This window comes from Condylostylus longicornis, unplaced genomic scaffold, assembly GCF_029603195.1.
Source record: "Condylostylus longicornis isolate FDR11 unplaced genomic scaffold, ASM2960319v2 ptg000166l, whole genome shotgun sequence".
Lineage (NCBI taxonomy): Eukaryota > Metazoa > Arthropoda > Insecta > Diptera > Dolichopodidae > Condylostylus > Condylostylus longicornis.
In genome coordinates, this window is record NW_026578134.1 from 397,155 (window position 1) to 424,785 (window position 27,631).

At 24.8% G+C, this 27,631-nt stretch overlaps 1 protein-coding gene across 6 annotated transcripts in view; it reads left to right on the top strand.

Annotated features, from left to right (window-relative positions):
* Positions 1-27,631, top strand: part of LOC129616265 (neural-cadherin-like) — a 310,117-nt gene that overhangs the window by 253,141 nt on the left and 29,345 nt on the right. For all 6 annotated transcript variants that reach the window (XM_055531824.1, XM_055531823.1, XM_055531826.1 and 3 more), the window contains one exon: positions 2,710-2,899. In XM_055531824.1, the coding sequence (XP_055387799.1) occupies positions 2,710-2,899 (190 nt within the window). The remainder of the gene's footprint in view (positions 1-2,709; positions 2,900-27,631) is intronic.

Consider the following 27,631-nt stretch of genomic DNA (forward strand, 5'->3'; position numbering starts at 1 on the left):
TATTCACTTGCATTATTTCACATTCTTTCGAAAATATTGTGGTTTTCAATTTAATTCTCAATTTTATATCAACTTTAATTTTAATTTTTAAGTATAGTTTTTGTGCGTCACACAATTTTAATAATTTTTTTATATTAAACATGGCGCTTATATTTTAAAAACAAATTTAAAAGTTTTTTTGAAAATTGCAACTAATTTCATTTAAGTTTTTTTTTTTTTTTTCTATTATTTCTAAAAATATAAAAATAAAAAAAAAATATGACATTAAAAATTTTTTTTAATTAAATGTGGCAAAATGTTCAAAATAAATGAAATTCAATGCAACATAACTGCAGTCGAGAAAAAACAAAAATCAATAATGCTTTTAATTTCTTAATTATTATTTTTTGTTTCTAATATTAAAAAGGATACGTGAAATTAGAAAACATTCTAAGAAATTGAAATGCATTTTCCAAGCAATTTAGAATTTATGGAAAACAAAAATCGGTGAAAAAGTAAATTCTGATGTTCCAATGAATTTTGTCTTGGAATAATTTTTTCATTATGTTAAAATATTTTCGGGAGCAAAAGATGTGATATGAACAGTATTTTCAAACACGTTACTCAGCAAAAGTTATAGAATCTATTTCAGCGAATAAATTTTACTAAAACCTTGTAATACCAATTTACTTTACGTAAAAATAAACGCAGTCGTGCCCATTGCTTTAATTTTCTAACCATTTTTGTCTTCAAATGAGCATTTCATCAACATAAAGATGAATGCACATTACAACTCTTCACAAAGCTCTTGTCTTCTACACCTTAAATATTTTGACATACTACAATTTATATGCAAATCTGATATAAATATTAATATGCATTGTCCCCATATACTGTACCCATAATATATAATAGGTGTGTGCAATAAGTAGCAATATCCTATTTCAATAGTATTTTTGTATGCATTCTTCTTGTTAGTTTTGGTCTAGTGAACGCTACATTGTGTGCATATACAAGTATTCTGCTCTCAACAATACAAAAATTAATCTTACCGTAATGTAAACAAACTAAAGAGACTTGTTACTGGAAGGGTAATTTTTGGCATTTTTTTGTTTTCTGACCAAATACACAAATGGTTGCGATAAAAATCATTGAAAAAAAAAAACAAGTTAGGTATGATAAGAGAAATAAAATAAAAATGTACTCGGAAGAGAATGAAGATTCTAGATCTCTCTCTCTAGAGAGAGGGGAAAGTATTTTGTAAAATTGAATTATGTAAATTGAAATTGCGACAAGAAAATAACAAATAAAAAAATGAGGCATAAAATATAAAAATATTTAAAACAAAAAAAGGACAAATAGAGAAGAGGTTAAGAGAATAAAATGGTGAGCATAAAATGGTAAATGGTATAACAAATTTAATTATGAGACTAAAATGGTCAATTTTATTGTTCTTTTCCTTTTCCTTTTTCTACAATATTTTATTTTTCTTTTTTTTATTTGTGTTCAGCAGTTGGAATTTTTACCGGTTACCATGGATTTTAATAATTAATTTTTCTTCTCTCTTTCTCTCTCTCTATTTCTTGCTCTTCACTTTTATACTTGTTGTTGTTTTATATTAATAAAATTTATGTTTTTGTTGTGTTCTCTTTTATTTTATATAAATTAAATCATAGGTTCTTGCAAGGACATTTTAATGTTTTAAATTTTTCATTACATTCTATTCTTGTTTTTTGTTTTGTTTGAGAATAATAGTAATATAAATTCAAATGAATCAAAAGTAAGGATCCTAAAAAGGAAAACAAAAAAAAAAAAATAAAAAAAATAAAAGGATATCTACATTAAAAGGTTATAAATAAAAATTTTATTATATTAAATAGATTTTTAAGGATTCGTTCTTTTTTCTTTTTCTAATTTTGTTGTTCTACCCAATAACAACAAAATGTTTAACAGGATATTTTAAAGGTTTTTGTTTTGTTGAAAACTTAATAGAATAGGACCCTCGTGAATAAAATTTTATTCTATTCTACTTTCTTTTTTTTGTTTTTAATGAAATGTTTTTGCTGCTATAAAAGAAGTTCTCCAAAATTAATGAAATTTGTAATGCACAATTATAAAGTTAATTTGATTTTATGTTTTCTGTTTTAAACATAAATAGCATATCTAATACATTTAATCTTTTTTGTTGTTATATAATAGAATACAAAATGGTAACATACCGAGATTATCTAGGTGTGTGTATACACGAGCGATTTCAATTTTATAATAAAATGCTTGTTATTTAAGTTGTAATCGTAAAACCTTCCTTAAAAAGGAAATTAAAAACTTTTTTTTTTTTAATTGAGTAATTTTGATATGTTATATTATGTATTTGGCAGCGCCTTTATTTATGCATTAACAAGTTTATCATTAAAGATAATTACACTTTTTGTTTCTTGTCCTTTAAATTGTTTAATTCTGTAATTAAAAGTTCAACATAAATTTAGCACATATATAGGAGTAGTGAAAATTGGGTTATAATAAAATAAGGGGTTTGTCTTATTAAAAATTTGTACCTATATATGCAAATAAATTGATTTAAGAATTTTGATTGAAGAATATCATAAATTTCAATGCTTAATATTGTGTTTAATTTTAATTGTTAATAATTAAATATTATTGATTATTTCATAAATTTTTGAATTATAAACAATAAAATTTTTTACTATTTATTTTTAATAATATTTACAGGTTTACTATTATATTGTTGATTCACCACGTAATGAAGGTAAAGAATTTTTTGAAATAAATCTTCAAAGTGGTGAAATCTTTACAAAAACTGTATTCGATCGTGAAAAGAAAGGAGCATATGCATTAGAAGTTGAGGCAAGAGATGGTGCACCATCGGCCAGACCAAATAGTAATGGACAACCAAATTCAGGTAGGTGTACAATTATTAATTTCAATATTATAATTTTAATATATTGTTATAAAAGACTGAATATATTATTTTGGAAATTTTATTTAAAAAATATTTAAACAAAAATTTAGAATTTAAAATTCGTGCTTATTTTTTGTAATAAATGAGATTTCTTATTCTTACAAATTTAAAAATAAATTCTATTGTAATTTAATATAATTTAATAATATTTTAGAAATTCAGCCACATTGGAAATTTCAACTAGTTTAGTAACTAATTTTAATTCCGAAAAAAATGAAAAAAATTTTTTAATGATCATTGTTAAATTATTAGCAAATTTAGAAATTTGAGTATAAAGAACCCTTTTATCTATCTGAAAAGTTATCTTAAATTCATTTTTTGAAACCTTACATATTCGAAAGCCATATTATTAAATCCCATTACTTTTAAGTATAAAGTGCTAGTAATGAAGATGATTTTTTCATTCTACATAAGAATTTTCAACAGTTTATTTATTTTTATGTATATGGGTATAATGATGTCGAATTTTTTTATGTAATCACAGTAAATATATAGAGGGAAGAAAAAAACAACAATATACAAAAAGATCTTAAAGAATAAAACATGATAAAAGATTTAACAATTTTTGATACAATGTAGCTTTGGGGTATACCAATGAAAAGGATATAAAGTTTGCATGTATAGGCAAAACAAGGAAACAAAAAACATTTTTTTTTTTACATTTCTTTTTTGTCCATATTATTCTAGATAGAATATTAATGTCCATAAGGAAATCAAATCCTGAAATGCATATGGCTTTGAGTGAAAAATTATTAAAATTTGCTTTATGACTACTTATTTGTACTCTTTCGGGAATTTGAGCATTGAAGAATTTTAACAAACAAAAAAACCAAACAAAAGTTCGGAAGAATTGTTTGTATTTTTTTTTTTGATAAATTTTTGTATTTAAAAATAAACTACTTTTAGAATCGCATATATGCCTTTTAAATAAAGTTGGGTCAAACCAATGGTTTGTATTGTAGCACTTTTCCCTTCAACAAGTGAAAATTCGGCTTTTAAATACAGTCCATGTATAGCTATCACACTATTATAATTATTTTCATTCATATACAAAACTATTTCTAGGATTGCATATATTTAGGATGACGCATATATGCAGTCTTTGAAATAAAGCAAAAATTAATATAAAAAGGGGTTAACATAATGCTCGATTCTAAGGGTTAATTGTGTGAGTTAAGAAAAATAACTATATTTTTTAATTTCATGGAATTTACCGTTAGCTCTTTGCGTTTATAAAAATTTGGAAAAGCTTGCGGTTTCGGAAATATAAGGTGTCAAAAATTCAAATTTTACGAATTTCAAGAGGTGATAACTTGAGAGGGGGTGGAGATGGAAAAAAATTTTCTTCTAACAAAATGAACTATTTATTAATATCTAAAAGCTCCTAAAATTTCAAGCTTCTACAGTCTGGGGTCTAGAAGAAAAACGACATCAAAAATTTGGAAAAAAAGGACTTTAAATAACGGTAAATTTGAACAGCCATTTTGTTTTTCTTAAGTTGAACTATAGTATACCGCGCAAGGGGAAGCAAGCCACTGCCTTTCTGCGTTTGCAAAATTTCAAAAATGCTTATGGCTTCACTGCAACAAATATTTAAAAAAGGCCATTTTTAGGGTTTTGGGGGGGTATAACTTCTAGAGGGACGGAGATAGGTAAAAATTTTGTTCTACGGAAATAAGTTTCTAGTGAAGATCTATGTACGTATTAAATTTCAGCTTTCTATCTTCAAAGGTGTAGAGGTTTTGTAAACAGACACACGGACAGACGGACGGACGGACGGACGGACGGACAGAGTGAAACTAATAAGCACTTTTTTCAAAAAATTTTTTGAAAAAGTGCTAAAAAAGAAGAGAAGCAAGAGAAGATTTAAATTTTTTTCTTTATAAAAATTATTTTCTCGTTATTGGGAAGGGATAACTATAGTAAAACCTGATAAAACTTGATAAAACCTGATAAAATCTGATAAAAACCTTATACATGGTTACTTCTTTGTTTTTTTTTGCAACTAAATTTTTTTTTTTTGAATTATACAGACAGATTGATATTCAGCTTTTGTCTGAATTTTTGAAGGTCTTCCTTTGTCATTATTTTATAAAAACTAAATGGAGATATTGGAATGTACTTACGTGGAAATTTTCAATTTAAACCAATTTTTTTAACACGAAATTTAAAAACCAATTAATTATTTACGCATTGATTGTATGAACGCATTGATTGTATGAATCGTATATTTCTAATAATAATTAGTTTTTTTGTTCATCTATCGATGAATTTGCACAAGAGAGTGAAAATATTTTTGATATCGAAAATTTGAAAAAGCTGTGATGCTTATTTTTCATATGATTAGTTTAAAGTTCTCATTGTAGATCTTTTGTGGAGATTTGTGCAGCGGGCGCAACAGTGCAAAGCGACCCCGTATAAGGATCTATTTTGCGCCCACACCCTCAGTGTACATTCCCTACAACCAGTTTGTGAAACCAGGAAAATTGCAACTCCGCCGTCGTGATTGCAAAGCCCTCCTTTTCCAATGAGAGAATGTATCGCATTCCGCCAGACGGTGCACTGAGGTCTCCTTATCCTTCGAACAGAATCTGCAAGTGTCCCAACTTTCCAGGCCTCCCCAGTGAGAAAACTGATCGACTCCTAGATGATGTTATTTCTCATTTTACTGAAAATTATCTACAGACCGGCGGACAAACTGAAATATGTCTAAAAAGAAGTAGTCATTTGTTACGTTAACATTTTACCGATTCCAAAAGAAGGACCACTACGCTATTTATATTGCAGTAGAACAAATAAGAAACCATCAAACTATTAAAATTTTCACGCACATATTGTGCACTATTATTAAAAACTTTTTGTTTTTTCTAATTTCCCCTGAGAAATTTGATTTGAAACTCGATTGTTATTGTGAATTTTAAATTTTTTCTCACTATTTATTTTACCGCAGATATTTTTTACTCAACATTATTCTAAATTTCAACTTTGAGTACATTTAAAAATTTTATTTTTTTTTTTTCTGCAATTTTTTTTTTATGACTTCAAATATAAATACTTAATCCATGGGGTCAATTTAACTTAAAAATAAAAATTATATTTTAAAATTTAAAAGATTCACAAAAAAAAAAAAATAGTGAAAGCGTTTTTGCTTTGTGCTTAACGTTTCGAGAATAAAAAGGTTAAACATCTTTATCTTAATTTGTTTTTGTTCATGACGGTCGTATCAGCTGCGGCTCTCTCTCTCTTCACTGTAAACAAACAAGAAAAAAATTTAAGTTCAAAAAGACAACTTCTAATAAAATAATGTGGAGGTGCTATGCCATGCCGTTTTATTAAAATAATATTTAGAAATTTACTCTAGTTGCTTTCAAAACAACAAAAAAAAGACCTTCTCTTCGTTCTTTCCTTACACCTTCTTCTCTTTATATGTTATTCTTGCATGTTGAAATCGCTCTTGTTTTCCATCGGACACAATACAAGATTTTTTTTATGAGGAAAGAAATTCGTGGAAAAGCCCAGAGTAGAAATGGATGCAAAAAAAGGAATTGTATGAAAATAGAAAGAGAATGCAATTTTATTATTAAAACATAATACTTTTGAAACCTCAAGGATATTTTAGTGTCACTTTATGTTTATGTTCTGAAAAGAAAAATGTCAAGACAATTTTGCACAAAAAATGAAAAAAAAAAGAGAAGAATATTTTTGTTGTTTTATTATTTTTGGGTTTTTGGTTCTGCTATCATTTGTGGTTTTCATCCGTTCGCTAGCAGACCAGAAAATTTCATATTAATTTTTGGGTAAATGTTAGAGTAAGAACTATGTAAATGACTTCAAATATTGCGTAATTGTGATTTATTTTTGTCTTTTTTCTTCTTCAAAATTTTCAAAATTTTGAATCGATTCATTTAATAAGATTTTGATTTTAAAATTTCAACACAGATTTAGTTATTTGATCCAAATTTTAATATATAATAATTGTTATTTTTGGATAATGAATTCAAAATGCTAAATATTTAGTTTCATTAATTTTGAATATTCAGACTTTCTTCATTCAAGACATTATTTGTTAGATTTGCAGTATTATATTAGACACGCCACCTGCATTTAATTTTTGGTGCGATGGAGTAGCAAACGTGTCAATTTAATATTTATAAAAAAAATGGAAAACAATGCATAAAATATTCGAGAATTCAAAAGCATTTTAAAATTCTTCATTTAAAATTTAAAGATTAAACAAGTGTAAAGACTTAAATTACTATAGACGGTATTGAAATAAAACCACGAATAAATAATTTGTCTAGGAAGGCAATTGGAAGGGTCGATCTATATTTCTAATTTCTAAATTAATTGCAAGAGAGAGAAAATATTGTTGCATTTTAATAATTCTTAATATTGAAAAAAAAATTAAATTCATGAGTAATATCTGATATAATTCATGAGTAATGCTTTAGCTAACAAACGCACTAGTTGGTATAAGTTGAATTAGTTTTTTGTTTTTCTCTCTGCATACAAAGATTACTGATTTAAAATCGAGAAAACCGGAGCATTTAATTAATCAGTTCCCAATTTTTGACAGGACAATCTAAAGATAGGTTTAAGAACAAAGAAATTTCTCTTTGTCTGATATATATCAAAACTTAAGAGGCTAATTTCAAAAATATAAATATAACGAGAGCAGGGTGGTATATCTTCTTCTATTTGCAATTTTTGATTTATTCTGTAGGTGCAGATCACTGGCAGCCTGCTTTCGAATTACATTTAGATCAAATAAAATGTTTAAAAAAGTGCTATGTTATAGATTTCTGGAAAAGGTACAGAGAAACAGGGCACAAAATAGTCTATTAAGAATATCAAAGTTACGATAGAACCACATAAAAAATCAGTAGAACCGATCATTTGATTTCTAATGAATTTTTACTTTTTTTTTTTCATTTGCTCTTATTTCAATGTTTTTTTTGCAGCCGCGTTTTCTTCCTATATTTTTCGTTTCTTGTAATGCAACCTGTTCATATTTTGGGATTATTTAAAATATTTTTTTTTGTTGTTTTATTTTCATTGCATCATAGTCTATTCTCTTGTGAAATTTTTAAGTTTAGAGGAATAGAATATAAGGATGAGAACAAAAGAGTATAGAAAATTGTGATCACTAATACATTGTTGGAGCTAAAATGCAAGAACTGTGTTTCTTATTGTTTTGTTATTTTAAAATGAACTTCTAAAAATTGTATTTTATGTATTGTTCGGGGACGAAAGATATTAAAAAGCTGTAGTGGAAACAAAAAATTTTTATTTTCGCTTACGAATTTTGAATTTTTTCAAAATTATTCTTTTTTCCGAAAATATTTTCATTTAGTGCAATATTACATACATATTTGAATTTTCACTTCGAGGTCTTGAATAGTGGTAAATATTCTACTATTATAGTAAGGTATTAGATATAGATCCCTATGATAAATTAATACGAATGAAAAGAGAATAATACCCAAAAGGAATAAGGACGAATTCAGTGTAGAAAAGTGGGAATTTTCTGATATGTGAAATTCTCTTGTTTTTTTTCCCCTTTTTATTTCATTGGATTTTCAATTTTTTCCATCTTTTAATTTTTGTGTTGCATTTTATGTTTGTGTATAAGTTCATTTCATTTTACAATAAATAACATACGTGATCCTTTTTATATAAAAATTTATTATTTTTTTTTTTTTGTTTTTGAGATTTTTTCCATATGGTCGCGGTTTGTATTTTCTGTTGGATAAAGAAACCGATTTCATTTCTTGAATTCTGTTTTTTCTTTTTTTTGTATTTCTCTTTTTCTAATAATATTTTCCTTAATCTGAAAATAATTTTAGAACGTTGGTTGTTTTTCAAATATGTTTTATTCAAATTATTTTCTCAGGTAAAGGAGTAAAAGTGAATTAATTTTTTTTTTCTCCCCAATAATATTTTGATGTCAGAAATTTTGAGTTATTTATGAGAGAATGCACAGGTGGAAATAATTATAATATTTAAAGTTTGGGAAATATAATAGAATTTTTGAAATATTTATGTTAGAAATGAGAGCGAGAAATGCTTGTTAACAAAATGCATTTGAAGAACAAAATTTGCATCTGTAAATGTAAAGAAAAAGCATAATTTTTCATAATAATAATTTCTTTCATCTGACAAATCTTACATTTTTATAGTTTAATTCCGTTGTTATATTAAAATGAAATCATTTAAAATAATGTTGGAATTTAGAAAAAAAAATTTTAAAATTCATAAATTTTTAAGGAAATTTTTTTAAATTTTCTTTAACACATTGGCGGCTTAATGGAAGAAAAGCAGTTTTCGCTGGAGATATCTAGGTTTTTAGTAAAGAAATTCCAAATACAAAATTATGAATTAAGCACAATTAAATTTTTTTAATATATTTCGGGTAATTTTTATGCACACATAAATGATCAAATTTACTGGCACATTTTTTTGTAACACACAAGCTCAAAATTTCCTTCTATTAACAAAACTTCTGCATCACTTAATAGAAATGATATAAAGTTGAAATTTTACAGACAATCAATGAGTCACATCCAAAATTATATTTACTGGCTTACTCCCTCAAAGTCCTAAAATTGTAATTTTGTGAAAATTAATTGTGTCCAATTTTTTTAAATTTGAAAAACGGTGCAAAATAGAGATTTGATTTTTAGCACTTTTTCAAAAAAAAAAATTTTTTGAAGAATGTGCCTTATTAGTTTCACTCTCTCCGACGGTCCGTCCGTCACATATGAATGAAAGCAATTTACATACTTCAGGCCACCAAGCTGAATGCAGTATTTTTACTCAATGAAGGGAAAAGTGCTATTTTAAAAGAAATTGGTTTGATCAAACTATATTTTTTACAATCTACTCTAGAGCATATTCTAGAGCAATGTAGATGGTATACTGTAGAGATCTAGTTTTGGCGGATTCTAGATAAAAATTATAAATAATTTATTTCTTTTTAAGTAAAATTATCATATGCTGCTCTTCTATTCAATATTATTTACGAAAATATTTAAAATTTTCAATTCTTATACACACATACCTATAGTTAACATAAATTTTGTAATATTTTTTTTTTTTTTTCCACATGAGATAAAAAATACATAAATAAATTTAAAACATTTCTGCCAGTGGTGAAACTCCTTAAATTATGCAAATAAAGAATTTTTCAATTCAAAATATATCAGGAAAATTTTTTTTCTTCTAATACAAAATTTTTAGAGGGATAGGAAAAAATGCTGAAGGCAAAGGCATCTTGCAATGTATACAATTCTGCCATACTGCACATTGTCCAAGTACATACATCTAAAATGGAAAATAAATAAAAGAAATGATAATAAATTTTTCTTTTCTGTATTTTTACCATTTCAACCTTAACAAACACTATAACTACATTAACTGGTTCCTGTTTATATAAGAAATATTATATTGTCTGGTATTGATTTTGTCGAAAAATCGCATACTGTTTAGTTTTGCAAGTTTTAAACAGAAAAAAAAAAGAATAAAAAAATTTTTTGTTAGAAAAGAAAATTTTGCTGTCGTAAGTTTCTTTCAACTGTCCTTAACTATTTTTTAAAGTTGTAAATATGCAGAAGATTTTAGGATTTTGTTGCATGTACACACATATTTTAATTTTTTGAATGATTTTCTTTCTTTATGTGCATTTAAAAAATATATACTAAATATATAATATTAAGTGAAGAGAATAGCATTTGAATTCTCGTAATCTTGTCTTCATTACTGTTGAGTCATTTAGTATAGAGCGTATACCATAAATTGTACAAGTCATTTAAAATTTTCCTATGGTACGGCTACTTTTTACGGTGCGTAAATGCAAATATTAGTTTTTAGTTTAGAAATGCTGAACTGTAGTTAGAACTAAATGTGTTTAATTCGAATTTTTTAGTTCATGAAGATCAGTTCAAGGGTTGTTTTTAAGTTATTTTAAATTGGAATTCTGTATAGTCTTTTTTTTTTTTTTTGTCAAAAATTTACTGATGCTTCTCATAAATCTTTGAAATAAGTAAAAAGGCAACGCATTTCTTTTGAAAGAGTAGCTAACACTCTTCATTTATTGACTATGATTGTTTTTTTTTTTTGTAGGAATTTTCGTATACACTGTTATGAGTAAAAGTGAGTAAAAAGCAATGTTTTTTAAAATTTGAAGCCAATGATCTGGTAAGAGAAAACAAAATATTTTCGAAGTAATAGCAAAAAATATTTTCGAATGAATTGCTTTTTACAAATCGTTAATTTTCTACTAACTTGAATTATTATTTATTTTTTGGAAATAATTCAAATGTCAAAAGAAATTAAATAAAAAAATAAAGTTATTACAATTTTATTTTAATGTCATACAACATATTATTATAATTTTTACAATTATTGTTCTATAACGACAACCATATTTATGTGAACTTTGAACTCACATTGAATATGATGGCCTTGCAAATTTTGAATGAATTATTATGTTCATGCATATTATGTACATATGTATATGTATGTATGCATGTATATATTTCTGGTTTTAAGAGATTGTCGATGGAATTGTAGTAATAAGGTTCACAAACTTTTGTTTGTGATTCAAGTACATATGTATACATATGTTTATATATGTGTACATAACATGTGCTGTTCATGAATCGAATATTTTAATATTGAAATAATTTAATTTGAATTTAAATTATTTTTTGTTTAATTTTTCATATATTTTAGATTTAAATGCTTTGAATTTATTATAAAGCCTTCAAATTTTTTTTTCTATGCAAATGCTTACGTGGCAGCTTCTGTTTTGCTCAAAAGAAATCTCTTCGTAAGTCCTCTTTTTTTAAAAGAATTGTAGACGTTTATTCACAAAAAAAAAAAATTATAGTTTCTATAGAAAATTTAAATTTATTTCATTTCGTATACCACGGATATTTTGACAACAATATAAAGAGATAAAAATAGTTTCAGATTAAATTTATTTTTTACAAAAATAAATTTAAAATTTTAAAAATTTCAACTCTATACTCGTATAACAATTTAATTCCGTGTATTAGAAATTTCAAAATACTTTCAAATAGACATTTTAAATTTTCTTTCTTATAATAAAGAGCAAAACAGAAAGCTTATTAGTATGAAAAGCTTCAGTAGAAAAAAATATTTAAATAAGATTACAGCAAAGTTTTGCTTTACTTCTGCTGCCACATTAACGCATTGTTAGAGAAAAACTCCGGTTTTCCTGATTTTAGTACAAGTGTCGTTATAATATAGAACTAATTGGCATATAAACAGTTATTATGGATCGATAGGAATTATGTAAATGTATCAATTTAGGTGAAAAATAGAAGAAATACCAGGTGGCCTACTATGTAAGAATGCAAAATTCACAAATTTGCGTAAGTTGATTTGCGATTCGTAAGTGGTTTGCTACTATGTAACAAAACCGCATCGTAAAAATTTAAACTGACTACATTTTCTGTTCAAATTTTTGTGTTTTTGACATTTCTGACAGTATTTTTCGAAGTAAACATTTGAATTATTCTAAAATAGCCATACATTTAAATGTATGTATAATATTAAGGAGGCGATTATTGTTAATTTTTTAAAAAGAAATATGGATAGCAAAAGACTTTTATGCAGGTTAAGATTTAAATATTGCTCTTGCTCAGCAAAACCATTTCACTTATTATAATCGAAGTTTGTAAAGCTGTAGATGAAATCTTAAGTCCTAAATAATAAAAATAAAACTGGAAAGGAGTGGTATTCGATTTACATCAATTGTTAAAATTTAAAATGCGGGAATTATTTAGCGAAAGTAGCACTACATAGTAGGCTACCCGGTTTCTATTGTGTTGTTTTGCCATCTGTTTATTGTTAGAGAAACTACCGACCGCCATCTATGAGTTAAAATTTCTTACAGAGATTTTAAAACCTAACAAACAAAGCATGCGTAAGATTTTCAATAACCCATTGTCAAAAATGACATAAATACAAAAATGTGCCATTATCACCCTAACCTTATTTGATTTTTTTTATATATTTTACTTGTTAAAGGTAAAGATTTTGCACAAATATTTTAATTTTATTATAAAACTTAAAACGTAATTGCTCAGCATATTTTATAGAAAAGCGAAATTTTTAAATCTAGGAATACTAAAAATTCATTAACAACTTTTTCAAATGAAAAAGTAATAAAAGTTGAGAAATTTAAGACAAAATGTAACTGCAGGCACTTTTTTTTCACGATGCCGCTAGAAATAGGGTATTAGGGATCTATTTTTTTTTTTTTTAATTTTTAAGCGATTTTATACATCTAACTACTAAATGATGTTTTTGTTACTTTTGTAGTGAGGGCATAATTTTTTCTTTTTATTTAAATCAAAAAGTACTTTAGCGGTGTACACGATTTTATACACCGTGCATTTATCTATATATACTTTGTAATTTATAATATTTTCAATAGAATATTTTTTTCTTTTATGTTTTCAACCTGAATTCATTTTTGTTGTAAAGTTCATTTACTCATGGGTTCACTTTTAATATTTAATGTAATATCTTTTTCAGTTTTTCTATGTTTTTTTTTTTTTTTTTAACTTAAAACACTAAAAATAGCGTTAAAATAAAGTTTAACTTTTAAAAAGTTTAACTTTGATTTTACTTATATGAAATGAAATTAAGCTTTGCAGTGCAGAAATTTTACAAATTCATAATGCCATTTATAAAGTTTTAGATTATTGTTTTTGTTTTGAATTATGCTGCGAAACAACGCTAGTATTTAGTCTAGACGAAATAAAATTTAATATTTTAAAACTTAAAATTAACAAAAATGAATTTCACTCTAATATGCATAAATTTTATAAAAAAATAAGTGCGAAAAATATTATTAATTTTACAAATTTTTAAGTATACACTCAGGAGTGTAATTAGAATCAATATCCAAGACCACGTAATCAGATAAATTACAATTAGATTAACAGTATTTTTTCGGTATTTGCCTATTTTCATATGAACTACGTTATTTGAATGAGATACTAATTGTATAGGCATAATAAATTTAATAACGTAGATCTGATTTTTACCCTGTGCATTTGCTAATTATAGCGAACTCTATGAAAAATGCTAAAACCATTTAAGAATATTTAAATAATACTGCAGAATGTAGCCAGTTTATTCCATTTGGAAAGTAAATTATTAAGGACACTTGTAAACGATATTTATTATATCTTCGGAATTTTCAAAAATTTATCTAAAATTGAAGCTGTATTCAATTAATTCAATTAAGCTGTATTCAGTTATCCAATCTTGACCGAATCAACTGAATTTCGAAAATATTCGTTCCATAAAAAATTTTGCGTTTCGTATTTTTAAAATATAAATTTTTTTTTTTATTACTGAAAATTTAATTGGGATAATTTTTAAATTACAAATTGATGAAAATCAACTGGTAAATTTATTTTGTAAATGTTCTACATTTTGTCAATTATATTTCATTTTTCCCCAGTTTTAGTTTTATTCAAGGATATTTTTGAAATTTAATACAGATGCATAATTTAAGAATTTTGTATTCTACGACGAAAAATAGTTACTATATTATTCTTAAATATATTTTTGGGAAATTCATTCTAAGCTCTTGAACTAAATAATTGAAAAAAGAGCGTAACATAATGTCTGCCAAATATAATAAAAAATATCAACCCTTTTTGCACCCTCTTCAATATTAACTAATTAACTAAATATTAATGTGAAATTTTAATTCTTCTTATTTTTTTCCTATTATCATTATTACGAGTAATTTCTTTTGTAATTTGAAAACTTTTAGAATATAAAAAAAAATTTTATCCTAAATTAAAGTTGAGTGTTTCAATATAAGTTATATATATATGCAAAATTTCGCTATATTTCGTCCCTGAACCATATTTTCACTATTCTTTTATTCCCTTCCACTCCACTAAATTATTTTCTTCTATTTCAATCCAATTTTTTATATGAGAAGAAAAAATTTCTAATAAAGTTCTTTTTCATTCTAACTGTTCATTCGTTTTAATTATGTGAGGGTTGCTCTTGGGCCTTCTTGCTGGGCTAGTGCATGAGTTTTGCTTTCGTAGCTCGGCCGGACTGAATGACTTACGCCAAATAAATCGGCTTGTTACGATTGCAATTGTAAAATTAATTAATTTCTTTAAATTATATCATACCTGAAACATTTATGAAAACCTTATGGAGAAGAAATTTCCTTTTTTAACAAACCTTGTTTTTTATTTTAACTTGTTTTCATAATAAATTAAATGGTTTTGTTGCTGTTACTATATCTATAAAAATTTTTAAGTAAAAATGTATTCGATAGGTCTATGGAAATAGTTTGCGTGAAAATGAATATGAAAATTTGCATACTGTTAAGTAGAAAAAAAAGAGGGCAAACAAAAAAAAAAAATGAAGTTTATTTTAAAATAATTTTTTTTCTCTCCGTTTCTGCCCTTTAATAACGAAGAAGAAGTTGAGAAATAAACACAGGAAAAAAAAAACCCTTCCTTGTCCAATCAAAGTTATATTAAAATAAATACATATACTTTTACAGTTTTTTTGTAAAACACTTAACTAATTTGAAATTCATTCTTTAATAAATAGGAAAAATAGAGAGTAGAATGCACAGAAAAAAGAAAAACTAAAGAAGTAAATTACCATTATAACAATATACTTTTTCTCATTTTGACTTGTAATAAGAGTTAAGAATTATGAGGGTAGCCTGAAAAATGAAAGGAATTAGTTTCCAGGAAAAAGTTCACATAAGTAAAAACATTAGATCATTAAAATTCAATATTTTTCCAATTTATCAACGAATTCATTGCAACTCCACGTAACTCACTTTTGCACTACCTTTTAGTTTTACGATCACCAAATAATTACCCAATAGTTCTGTTCGTAAAATTAAAAATACCAAGTGCCTACGCGCTGTTTCTTCTACATTCGTTTAAGTTTTTGGTATATATTTTTTGGGGCGGGATCAGTTCAGCTTTTATATGGATAGGAGTAATTGGATGTTGAACATTCTTTCATCTGCAAGATCACTGCAGTGTATTTTAGGTAAAGGGTTCTGCGTTCAGGAAGCCTCTGCGCTTGCTTGTTGGTAATGTTATATCCGCTGGCAACATGAGTATATTCATTAATAATCAGGAAAACCTTGGCATGATCTTAAATATTAACGAGTTATTGCACTCCACCACAGCAATAGAGCCAACCAAACCAGATGGGTAAATGTAATAACATGTAAAACTTCAACAAACTTTTGACTCAAGTCGGAATTATATTGTACAAGCTACTTTGTATTTCGACAAATATTTCTCGGCGAACTCTAGACACTTTTCTTGAAATTTGTTTGTTCCATTCTGTTGTAGACTATGTGAATTTAAATGTTAAGAATCATAGTTGTTTTTTTCTAATTTCGAATGATGAAAAATTTGTCGCGTCAACCGAAAATATCCTAACCAGAGTACTTATTTACTCTACAATTCAATTTATTTTTTATCAGGTCTACCTTCTTAAACACTACAATTTCTTGAGCTTTAATGATTTTCAATACACACCATAAATGCTACGGAGAATTTTCTATTCAGTTAACGTCGTGCAAAAAAATAAAATTTTTGTTTTTTTTTTTTTTAACTAGTGTTTTTAAAAAAAAAAATGAATGTATAATTTAAGGATTTGTCTTATTCAGGAGCAAAAAAAAAAACATATTAACTGGTTTCCTTCTTCACTTTTCTTTAGAACTCAATTATAATGTAATTTTATAGTTGTATAAAGAAAATAAGGAACTAATTTTACAATTTATATACAAAACTTATTAAAATTTTTTACTTTTTTTTTTAAAAACTCATTTGAATGAATAGTTATTTAAAATAAGAATGATAAAAACAAGAAAAATGCCTTATGAATATTTTTATATTGTAGAATTGAATTCAGATCTAAAAATTTATTATTTTTCTTTCTTTTCTAATAAATAGATGAATAACTATGCGATATACAATAGTACTTATTGTATCTATTTTAAAATATAATTTTAATAAATTTAATTATACGGCTCTAATATTATTCATAAAATGATTGAAACTTTTCAAAAGTCTTTTCAAATTTCGGATTTTATACAATTTATTACATTCTTTAGTTTAAAATTTATGTAACAAAATTATAAAAATATTATAATTAAAAATCTTTAATCAACTTATCAAAAGAATATCCTTTTGTCTATAAAATATTTCCTCAACTATTTAAAAAAACATTGAAATTTTTTGAAGTTTATAATAAGAAATTCAAGGAAAATGAAAAATGTAGACGTACACATAATTATATAGGAATGAAATTATAGTTTTAGCATGATTAAATTATTTCAAATGACTCTGAAAATATTATGAGCATTTTGATCCTTAAAATTTATTTAATGAATAATTTAAAAATTATTAAATGAATGACATTGTATGAAATTATATTTTATTCTATTATCTCTAAGTTGAAGTAAACAAGTATTAGAAATGACAGATTTTTGGAATAATTTAAAAATTAGGTTACTAAAAAGAAGGCAAATTAAAGACGATTCAAGTGAAATTCGTCACTTTCTCGAATATAATATTTGTTTCGACCTTTCTTAACTATAATTTGAATAAATATCGAAATGAATTTAGATGAATAATTATATAAATTGAAATCTGTAAGAATTCGCAACAAACATAGAGGCACTCAAAAGGGATTAACTTATTTATTTGTAAATATTTGTCCAAAAACTTTCCTTCTCTTAAGTTCTATTTAAAACTATGTTTATAATACTTTAAACTACTCACCCCTTAATACTTGTTTGCAAATCAAATGCAGTGCTGTCCCAAAATCTTATAATAGAGAAGAAAAATCGAACTTGTGCATTTGATTTTTGAAGGATTTAACGTTAATTTTTTTCGACATCAAATTTTTAAGCTATCTATTGGAATGACCATGTATTACTAAAAAAGCTCAAAAAATATAATAAACCAATGTATTGGAATTAATAAGCATATAACTAAGAAATCCAAAAAAAATCCATCAATTTGAATTAATTAACGTGTATATAACAACTTCTCTCAACTGTTCTTCTATACATGCAGCTGCAGTTGAGAACACTTAAAATGTTATACTTTTAAAATTTTATGAACTTACGAATGGAAACACAAACAATACGGTCACTATTTCCTGTTTACTTATAACTTTAAAATCACTTTAAAAATTTTTAATAATTATTTTTGTTACACTGAGAAAAAAAAAACTAAATATTTAAGTAACATTGATTAAATTTTTGAATTGTGAAAATGTACGATACTTTTTTTTCAAATCAGTGGGATAAAAAATTTCCATAAAACGTTAAATTTCCATAGAATATTTTGTGTCAAAACACAAACACACAAATTAACAAGTTTTACATATTTCATATACAAACATGTAATTTAATAAGGTCTAGCGAGCAATTTATTTGAAAACAGACAAACCCCAGCTTCTTTTATGTCTTAAACTTTAATAAAAATTTTAGTTTTTTTTTTTTTTTAACAAATTTTTTTGTCTATGGCATTTTTTTACTATGGAAAATTTTTTTAAAATTGTTCAAGGTTATTTCCAATCATTTTATGGTATGCATCATTTTATGTTATACAAGTGTATAACAGAGCACAATAGTACTTTTTCAAGGTGAAATTCAAATTTTTTTCACTTCTTTTGTTTACATTATTGTAGAATTTTGAATTTTTGTTTCTTTTCTATATTTCTCAATCCCTTTCATCTCTCAATAATATTTAAAAAGGCTATGAAATAAAGTGGTACCTATAATGTTAAAGTAAAGGGAAATTTTTGAATGATTTAATAAGTAAAAATTTATGCGCAAACAATCTAAAAAGCTTTGTTATCCTTAAATCAACATTCAAATATTTATACTGTGGTAATACTTTGAGATTAAAGTGTTAGAATTTTTTTCCATGTTTTGTTTACAGACACAAAATTTTTCATTCATAAATTTTCATATATACGAACTTATAGTTTTATATTTCGTGTGTCAAAGAAAACCTTTGTCAGGGCAAAATAAGAGCAATTTTTGTCTTTTTGTCTGTAGTGCTTACAACTTGTTATAGTTTTGAGTTTTATTATTTAAATTTTGATGAGATAAACTAAGGATTATGGTGAATTTTTCAAGAATTATTTAATTATCAGTTATATTTGTTGAATATTATCAAGAACGAAATTAGAATGTGTTAAAAATTTTCTTTTAAATACGTATTGTTTTCTACGCACTGTAACTTGTTCTTTTAAGACTCAGTTTAATATAAATTAAAATCATATACCTAAATCCCACATATAATCTTATAAATCTTTCATAGTTTTAATTTCAAAGAGCACACCATAAAATGAACTCCTCAATTAAAAATTGGATGTTTTGTAAATTGTAAAATAATCCTTTTTATAATATATCCTTGTTCTGTAATAAGTTTAAGAAAAACTTTTAATTCCTTATGAATTATTGCACATTGCAATATTTTATTGATTATAATTACGTTATGGTATTACGGTAATCAAATATAAAACAATGATTTCAATATCCTTAGAATGTAATTACTGTTCGTTTCTCTCTAATGCATATCCTTATAGACATTCCAATTGAAAATTTATATATAAATTTTAAATGATTTTCTTAAACTTTATTCTTCAATCAATGTCAATAAAATAAAAATAAAAGAAAAAATATTTTTCTTAATTTTTTTCTTACTTACGGCATTGCATCCAATATGGGAGGTATTGCTTATATAAAAAAATTTTAATAGAATAATCGAATTTTATATTAAAAATTTTAATGAAAATAATTTTATCAAATCAAAGATGATATGAGGAAATGCGAACCCCCATACATGCAATTTTAATGCAGAAATGACGAAAATTAAAGTATAATTACTCTAAGTATTCAAGTACTCCAAGAGAACAAGTATTCGCAATTTTTGAAATTTTATATTTAAAAATTAATTGTTTCCCGGAAATAAAATCTTTGTCAAAGACTTACCTTGCGTCTATACAAATTTTTTAATTAATTTTGAGAAAATTCCAAAATAATCTGACCACATCAGTTTTATTTCTATACAAACACGTAAAATTTCAATTCTAATTTTATTGCATTAAAAATTAAATGAAAAAGTAAAAATATTTAAAATTCAGTATACGTACGCGTACCTATCATTATACGATAAAGTATAATAAACGATATTAAGCATTTGATAAGTTTGACGCATTCGATCTCATTTCTACAAATACAAAAATAAATTTTTTTATTCGGTTCTTGATGTTGATTTCTTAAGAAAATTCCAAATGATTTTTTATGAGAAAACCGCAAAGAAAATTAAAAGCAAAAACAAAAAAAAAATCCAAAATAAATGAATTTTCTTGATCAGATTTAAAAGTTTTATACTCAAATTATTGGAGCAAAAAGAATGAATTGTGTAAAATAAAAATGAAAAGGCAGGCAGCTAGTACTAACATACATTCGACATGTGTACATACATACATAATACAGAATTCTCCTCCATATTCCTATACCGTTAATGTAAAAATAAAAAATACGATAAAAAAAACAAAGAAAACTGATCTTTTTTTTTTTGCTTTTGTTTTTTTGTTTGGAGAAAAGTTTCCATCTGCATTTAATTTTCCTCATTTTTGTTTTTTTTTGCGAAATATTTTTTTTTTCTTCTATTGTTTTGTTTTTCTTTCTAATTCTAATATTAAAACAATGGAATTATTGAACTGTCAATTTTTTTTTTTTGTTGTTTTACCCAAGCTACAACTTCTAACAAATAAAATGATTGAAATTAAAAAAAGAAAAATTACAGAATAGAAAATATAGAAGAGATGAAAAAAAAATCAAAGTTGAGAGAAATTACAAATGAATCATAGAATAATTTCTATGTTACTGTTATAATGAGTATACATAGTAAATATATGTAAATGACGGGTTTAGGAGTATCGTATTACAAATTAAGTGCGTCAAAGAAAAATAATTAAAATTGTCATTTTATATTCCAAGTGGGAATTATTAAATTATACATATATATATGTACGTCAGGAAATGTGTGGAACAACTTCATGAAACCAATTAATATTGTGATTATAATGTGCGTTCAAAGACTTTTAAGATTTTTTTTTTATGGAACTACTGAAAGATAACCATTATAATCTAAATTATTGTGAAAGTAATTAAGAAATTTTAAACTGTGATTTTTTAATATTAGTTGATGCATGGTCATTATTTATGAATTTGCTGTTGGGATTTTTAATTTTTGTTAAAGTTATTTTTCATTAATTTCAAATTATCATTAGTGATAAGGCGACCTCATTAGATTTTAGAGGTAGAAATAATTATATGTAATTTTTTTTTTAATTGTGAACTGATAAAAAAATATTTTTTTGATTGCATAATTGGTTTTTACCACATTTCTCAACCAAAATTTGTATATATCCAATTTACTGTTAGCGAATTGCTTTTGCATCAAGGAACTTTTCATTCACATGCTTCCATATGAAATTTCTATCCTCTTCAGATCTATGGTCTTATGAAATTAAAAATAGTTTTTTGCATTCGCAGATTAGGGCAGGCGGAATTTTCAGTTTTCCATTTGAGATTAACAATTTTCCCCTAAAGATATGCAATAAAATACTTTTAAATATTGAAATTACTTTAGCATTTTTCAACAGTTCTATTAAAATTAGGGCATTCCTGTAAAAAAATTGTATAATAAATCGATTTTCAAACACATACAAAATACTTAATATTTATGTGTGTATACATATACCACGTTAAAAAAAATTTAATTCAGCCTACATTAGATTACATAGTAGCAAACAACATGCACGCATAGTTCGGCGTTCAACCCTTCAAAATTTTTGCTTTTGCAGACGTACAATTTAAAAACAAAAGATGATTTGCAATCAATATTCTTCATAATATTGAATTGAAAGGGGAACAGAATTCATAATATTGTATAGTATGTATAGTACTAGTACATCATATGTATATAATAGATAAGTACGAATACAATGTTTGACATTTCGAAGTCAGCAAATAATTTTCACTGCATCTGTAATTAATCAATATTAGTGATGTAAATCTATTTCTTTTTTGTACTTTTAACCAAAAAATACAGCTCTAACATTTTATAGATTTTAATTTCGTATATGTATATTGTGTATGTTGTAATATTATTAAATTTGGTATATGTAGATATTATTGAATATAGAAGTTGCTTTAGATTCAATATACAAAATTGTTTTACTAACAAATCAATGTTGTTATATAAAGCATTGATAAATTTATTATTGGTTAGCCAAGTAATGCATAAAAATTTTAAAAAGAAAAAATTATTGCATTTGGATCACAAAAAAATATTACGGCTTGTCCTTGCTATATTAAAGTACATTCTCTACGAAAATTATATGATGTAGAATGTATAGCAGAAGCTCCTAAACTTTTTCTCTCGTAGACCACTTGTCATATTTTCCAATTTTGAATAGACCCCATGCTACTTTCTTTGATAGATATAAAGTTAAAACAGTAGCAAGGTACACCTATGATATGAGAAAGTAAAATAAAAAACTTATTTAATTAAATGAATACTTTTTCGTAGACACCTAGCAGGTCTTCATGGACCCCTGAGAGTCTATTTATTCCATTTTGGGAATCACTGATGTATAATATTAATTTTGATTACTAAGACATTAATACATAAAATCAATTTCCAATATAAACATTGTAAGGCGAAGCATTTTGAAAAGGAAAGCAAGATAGAAAATTAAAAATTTTCGTTTTTATTGGAAAACTGCAAGTAAAACTGAACTCTATCGCGTTTAATTTTTTAATTATGAATTTTTTTGTATTGTGTTATAATCAATCTTACAATGAATACCATCGTTATCAACATTTATGATGCATATGAGAGAGATGATAATGAATAGCTTCCGGAACAACATATTTATTTTATCAAAATTAATACCATATTTGCCCTCCATTCTTTTCAGGTAGATAATTATTGACAACGCCAGTTAATAGTTTCAAGTTGAACTACCTGATTGTCTCTTGCTTTATTCTTACCCATTGCTGTCAACTGTTGTTCCACTGCGATATATTTATATTAAGTGTTATAAAGGCAGCTATTGTGCTGTTAAAAGGCTGGCTATAACACTCTCAGAACTGGGTTTCAAGTCTCCCAATCGGCGACTCTATTTGCTATCCAGGCAAATACCAGTGCTAAAATTAATTTACTCAAATTTATGGTTAAAATTGCTACAAATATCTAACATTTACCATTTACGTTTCCAATTAATACAATGAGGGAAACTTCAGTTGAATTCAATGTGATTGACATAGAAGAATCAAAAAAAAAAGAAAACAAATTTAACATCATTTTTAAAAAATGAAAATATCCTTTTTAAAGATTTAATTTTTGCGATGTAAACGGAAAAGACAAATTACCATAGACAAAATTTAGTCCAAAAAGAAAATTTTTATAAAAAAAAAATCAAATTTCAAATTGATGTTATCTATTGTCCTTGTTACACTGATTGCAAAATTGTTTAAACATGAATATTGGGAATGTAAGCTTTACTTTTTGAAAACTTGTTGATAAAATAAAGAAAATTAATGATATTTCAGTTAAGGCCATTATATAGAGTCGCATAAAAAGAAGTGCATACCTAGTAGATAAATTTTCAACTTATTTTTTGTTTTTTGCATTTTAAAAGTATAATTGAATCACTTCTCATCTTGAGTCAATTTTTCTCAATTTTATTATCATTTCTGATAATATAAATTGGCTATGTTAAAATAATGAATTTATTTTTTTGTTATATTGAAAATAAATCTTTATAATAAATTGGCTTTGAATTTAATTTTGTTATACAAGAGTATATCTTTTAAAATTAGGTGGTAGATGTAATTTAGTTTCATATAAAATTTGTGAATTTGAAATTAAATCCTTGTTATTTTCATTTGAATCAATTTGGCGAGAATTCGAAAATATTAGGATTCATGTTTATTCTCATTTCGGGATCATTATCCAAATAGGGCTCCTGTATTGGGCAACACATGATGTTTTTCAATAATAATTGCATTCCGATTCGACAAATTATTTCTTGAATTTATAAATAATTTGAATGTATTTTTAAAGTAAAGTTTAGCAAAAAATTTTGAAAAATCTATTCGTTATACATAAAAATTAGAGTAGATTTTTGGGAGATGAGTGCGAACTATCCTTTTCAAAGATTCTCTTGTAGCCAAATGAATCAATTGGTATTTCTAATTAATTTTGTTATCTGAGCAAATATTTATTAATTTTATAAAATTCCAGATTCCGGATACATTCCAGTTTCATATTCATATAATACAGAAAATACATAAAATCCCTGACATTATGCATATTTATATAATCAAAATTAAATCTTTTCGTTTAAATTCTTTCACATTAAAATAGAAACCTATTAAAATTTAAATTAGTTGAATAAAAATTTTATTTTTCTAAATTTCAAGTAGATTGGAATGATATAGAATAAAAATTAAAAATAAAAATAATGAATGAAATGCAATAGAAAAATGTTTATTAAATATCCTTATAAAATATCCTTATAAAGAAAAAAAATTTTTTTTTGGAAAATTTCAATTTTTAAATTCAATCTAAGCGTACTTTAAAATTTGATTTTTTATTTGGTCTTTTTAATTTTTTTTGTTTTGTTTTAAAGAAAATTTGAACATTTTTTCAATAAAATCTAAAAATCAGACAAGTGGAAACTGATTTTTAATTTTTAATTTTCTATTTTTTTTTTCCTCTTCCTGTGTATTTTTCTTTTGTATCCTTATAATTTTTGTTTTTGCTTTTTTTTAGATAGCGTTATTATTTTACTTTCACATAATATGCTATTCCTGTTTAACCAAAATGATATTTTTATAATGAAAGAAAAAACGCTAAAAAAGTTTCCAACCAAAAACTTTGTTTGGCTTCACAAATTTTATATTTCGTAAAATATAAAATTACTTTAAACATTTTGGAGCACAAAAAAAAAAGAAATTAAATGAGCATTAAAAAATGCAACGAAAAATATTCCATACTATATGGTTTTCTTTTATTTCGAGTTAAGTGATTTCTATTATAAGAAAGTTTATAGAATAAGAATTTTTTTTTAATATTTTGAGAACATATTGAAAAATTGTTAGTTCTTTAGTGATATTTCAAACAGAGGTCGGCAGTATGCGGTCCTTTGAAATGTTTTGCACGCCCCATTGTCTGCAATGCTATTTTACGAAGTCTTAGAGGGTGAGGTTACTATAGAACAGTCTTAGAGGGTGAGAATACCGAAATGAATGGACGGTGACAAAAATGTGCGCTAACAGTTGTAGATAGATGGAAAATTATTTTACTGAAAACAGAAATTTAGTTCTCACTTCTCAGCGAATGTGACGGTTCATTTAGCAAGTGTAGTATTATTACTATTCGCCAATTTGTTACTATAGTATCAAACAATACTTTAGAGCAAAAAGTAAAATTTTTTTTTTAAATTGCAAAATTTTGCTAAATTAAAAAATATTTTTCTATATTTATTTTTAATAAAAAATAGTATTTAAATTACATTTGAATGTGTGGCCCGCATAATATGTTAATAATGAAAAATTTTGAATACGAGTATAGTCCACCGTCTGGAAATGGTTGCCCACCCCTATACTTGAAGAGAAAATAATTATCACAGATTTTCAGATTTCAAATAATTAATTTTAAAATTACTTTCGATATTAAATGAGCTTCTATATAATATGTTAAGAGAAGAACGGTTTTCATAGATGGTTTTCAGAATTTGATATAGAGACTTGAGTCAATAGAATTAAATTTGAATTAATATTTGAGTGTGTGTTGAATGAGAGTTGTGAGTGAGTGAAAATTTTGTGTATTAATTGACAAAAATTTGTAATTGCGAATTGCATTTTGTTAATATTATTCTCGTACTTCGGATGTCCGTAACAATAATATAATATATATATAGCTTATAGAAATACGGAATAAACAATCATTTAGAATAAATCGATTCAAAAATTAGTCTCATTTACATGACAATTCTTAGTCTCATTTACATGACAATGAAAAAAATTGCTTTATTTTTCATATCAGACTTAATATAGCTCAAAGTATACAAATACAAATAGTTGATTCCTTTAGTTTATAAAAAAAAAATAACAAAAATACCTTTTAGTTGTCTGTTATTAAATCTCAATTATTTCAATTTTCACTTAGTTTATATTTTAAAGTACTTGTATAATAAAAGAGAGAAAATAGAATCACCAGAAAATTTTATTTATTCTTTATATTTTCTTTTTAATATTTTTTTTTTCTACTAGGAACTAATCAGAGAAAAAAAGCAAAAATAGAAAAAATTGAAAAAAAAAATAAAATTGAATAAATAAATGAAATAAAGGAGGAGAAGACAAAAAAAAAAAAAATAAAAATTACGAAGGAAGAAAAAAATCAAACTAAAATCGGTCACAAAAGTCCAATGACGCTCCTTAATACAATTTGTTTTGGTTTTCGATTATACTCCATTTGCAATGAACTACAAAGTAAAATGTTTAAAGTTCACTGATTTTAAAATTTTTTCTTCTGCTTTTCCTGTTTTTTTCTGTTTTTTTTGTTATAAAATATTTTATATTTTACTTCGTTTCTTTAACAAAAAAAAAACAACACAAAAGAAAATTATTTTGTTTTTGGACTTGTATGAAAATTTAAAATTGCGGTAGAAAAAAAAATATTGAAAAATTAAATTATTAAATTTTGTTTTTACGCTCATAAAAGAGAGAGAGAGAAAAGAAAAATCTTAAGGATTCTAAGAATAAGAATTTTTGGCATAAGCAATTTTCTTTTTTTCTTTTTTATTGTTTTTTTTTTTATAAGTAATATTCAAAACTAAATTAACAACAATGAAAATTAAATTAGTAAAATAATTTGTATTTTCTCTTAAAAATCTCATTTTTCTCTTTTATAAATTTTAAGAAAAAAATTTTATTGAGAAAAAATTTTACTTAAGAACTTTGACTTTTTTTTGTTTTTTTTTTTTTTTTTGGAAAAATTTCAATTATATTATTATTCCGTTTTGTCATTTTTATTCGTTTTTGGCGAATCTTCTTATGCCAAAAATATTTATTTTAAAAATAAAAGAAAACCTTTTAAATAGCAATAAAGGATCAAAAAAGAGTACTGTTTTCTTTGAGTATAAAAATATTAAGGATATTAAAATTCTATTCTGAAATATTGTTGGATTTTTTTTTAAATTATTTTCATTTATTTATTTTTATTATAAACGCCCATATCCAAAATCTGATATGTGTGTGTGTAAAATTTAGTGTGGTTTCTGTTTCGTTTTATTTGTTTAAGAAAAAATTTTCTGAGATATTGTGAAGTAAATGTAAAGTGATTATTAACTGTATATAATATAATATGATTGCAATATACAATCATGTATGAATATGAATGGGTTCAGAACTCGTAGTAAATAGAAATGGTAAATTTTGATAGTGATTATTGCAATAATTATTTTTTATTGGTTGATTTTAAAAAAATGAAATTATTTTGAATAATTGAACCGGGTTTTTTC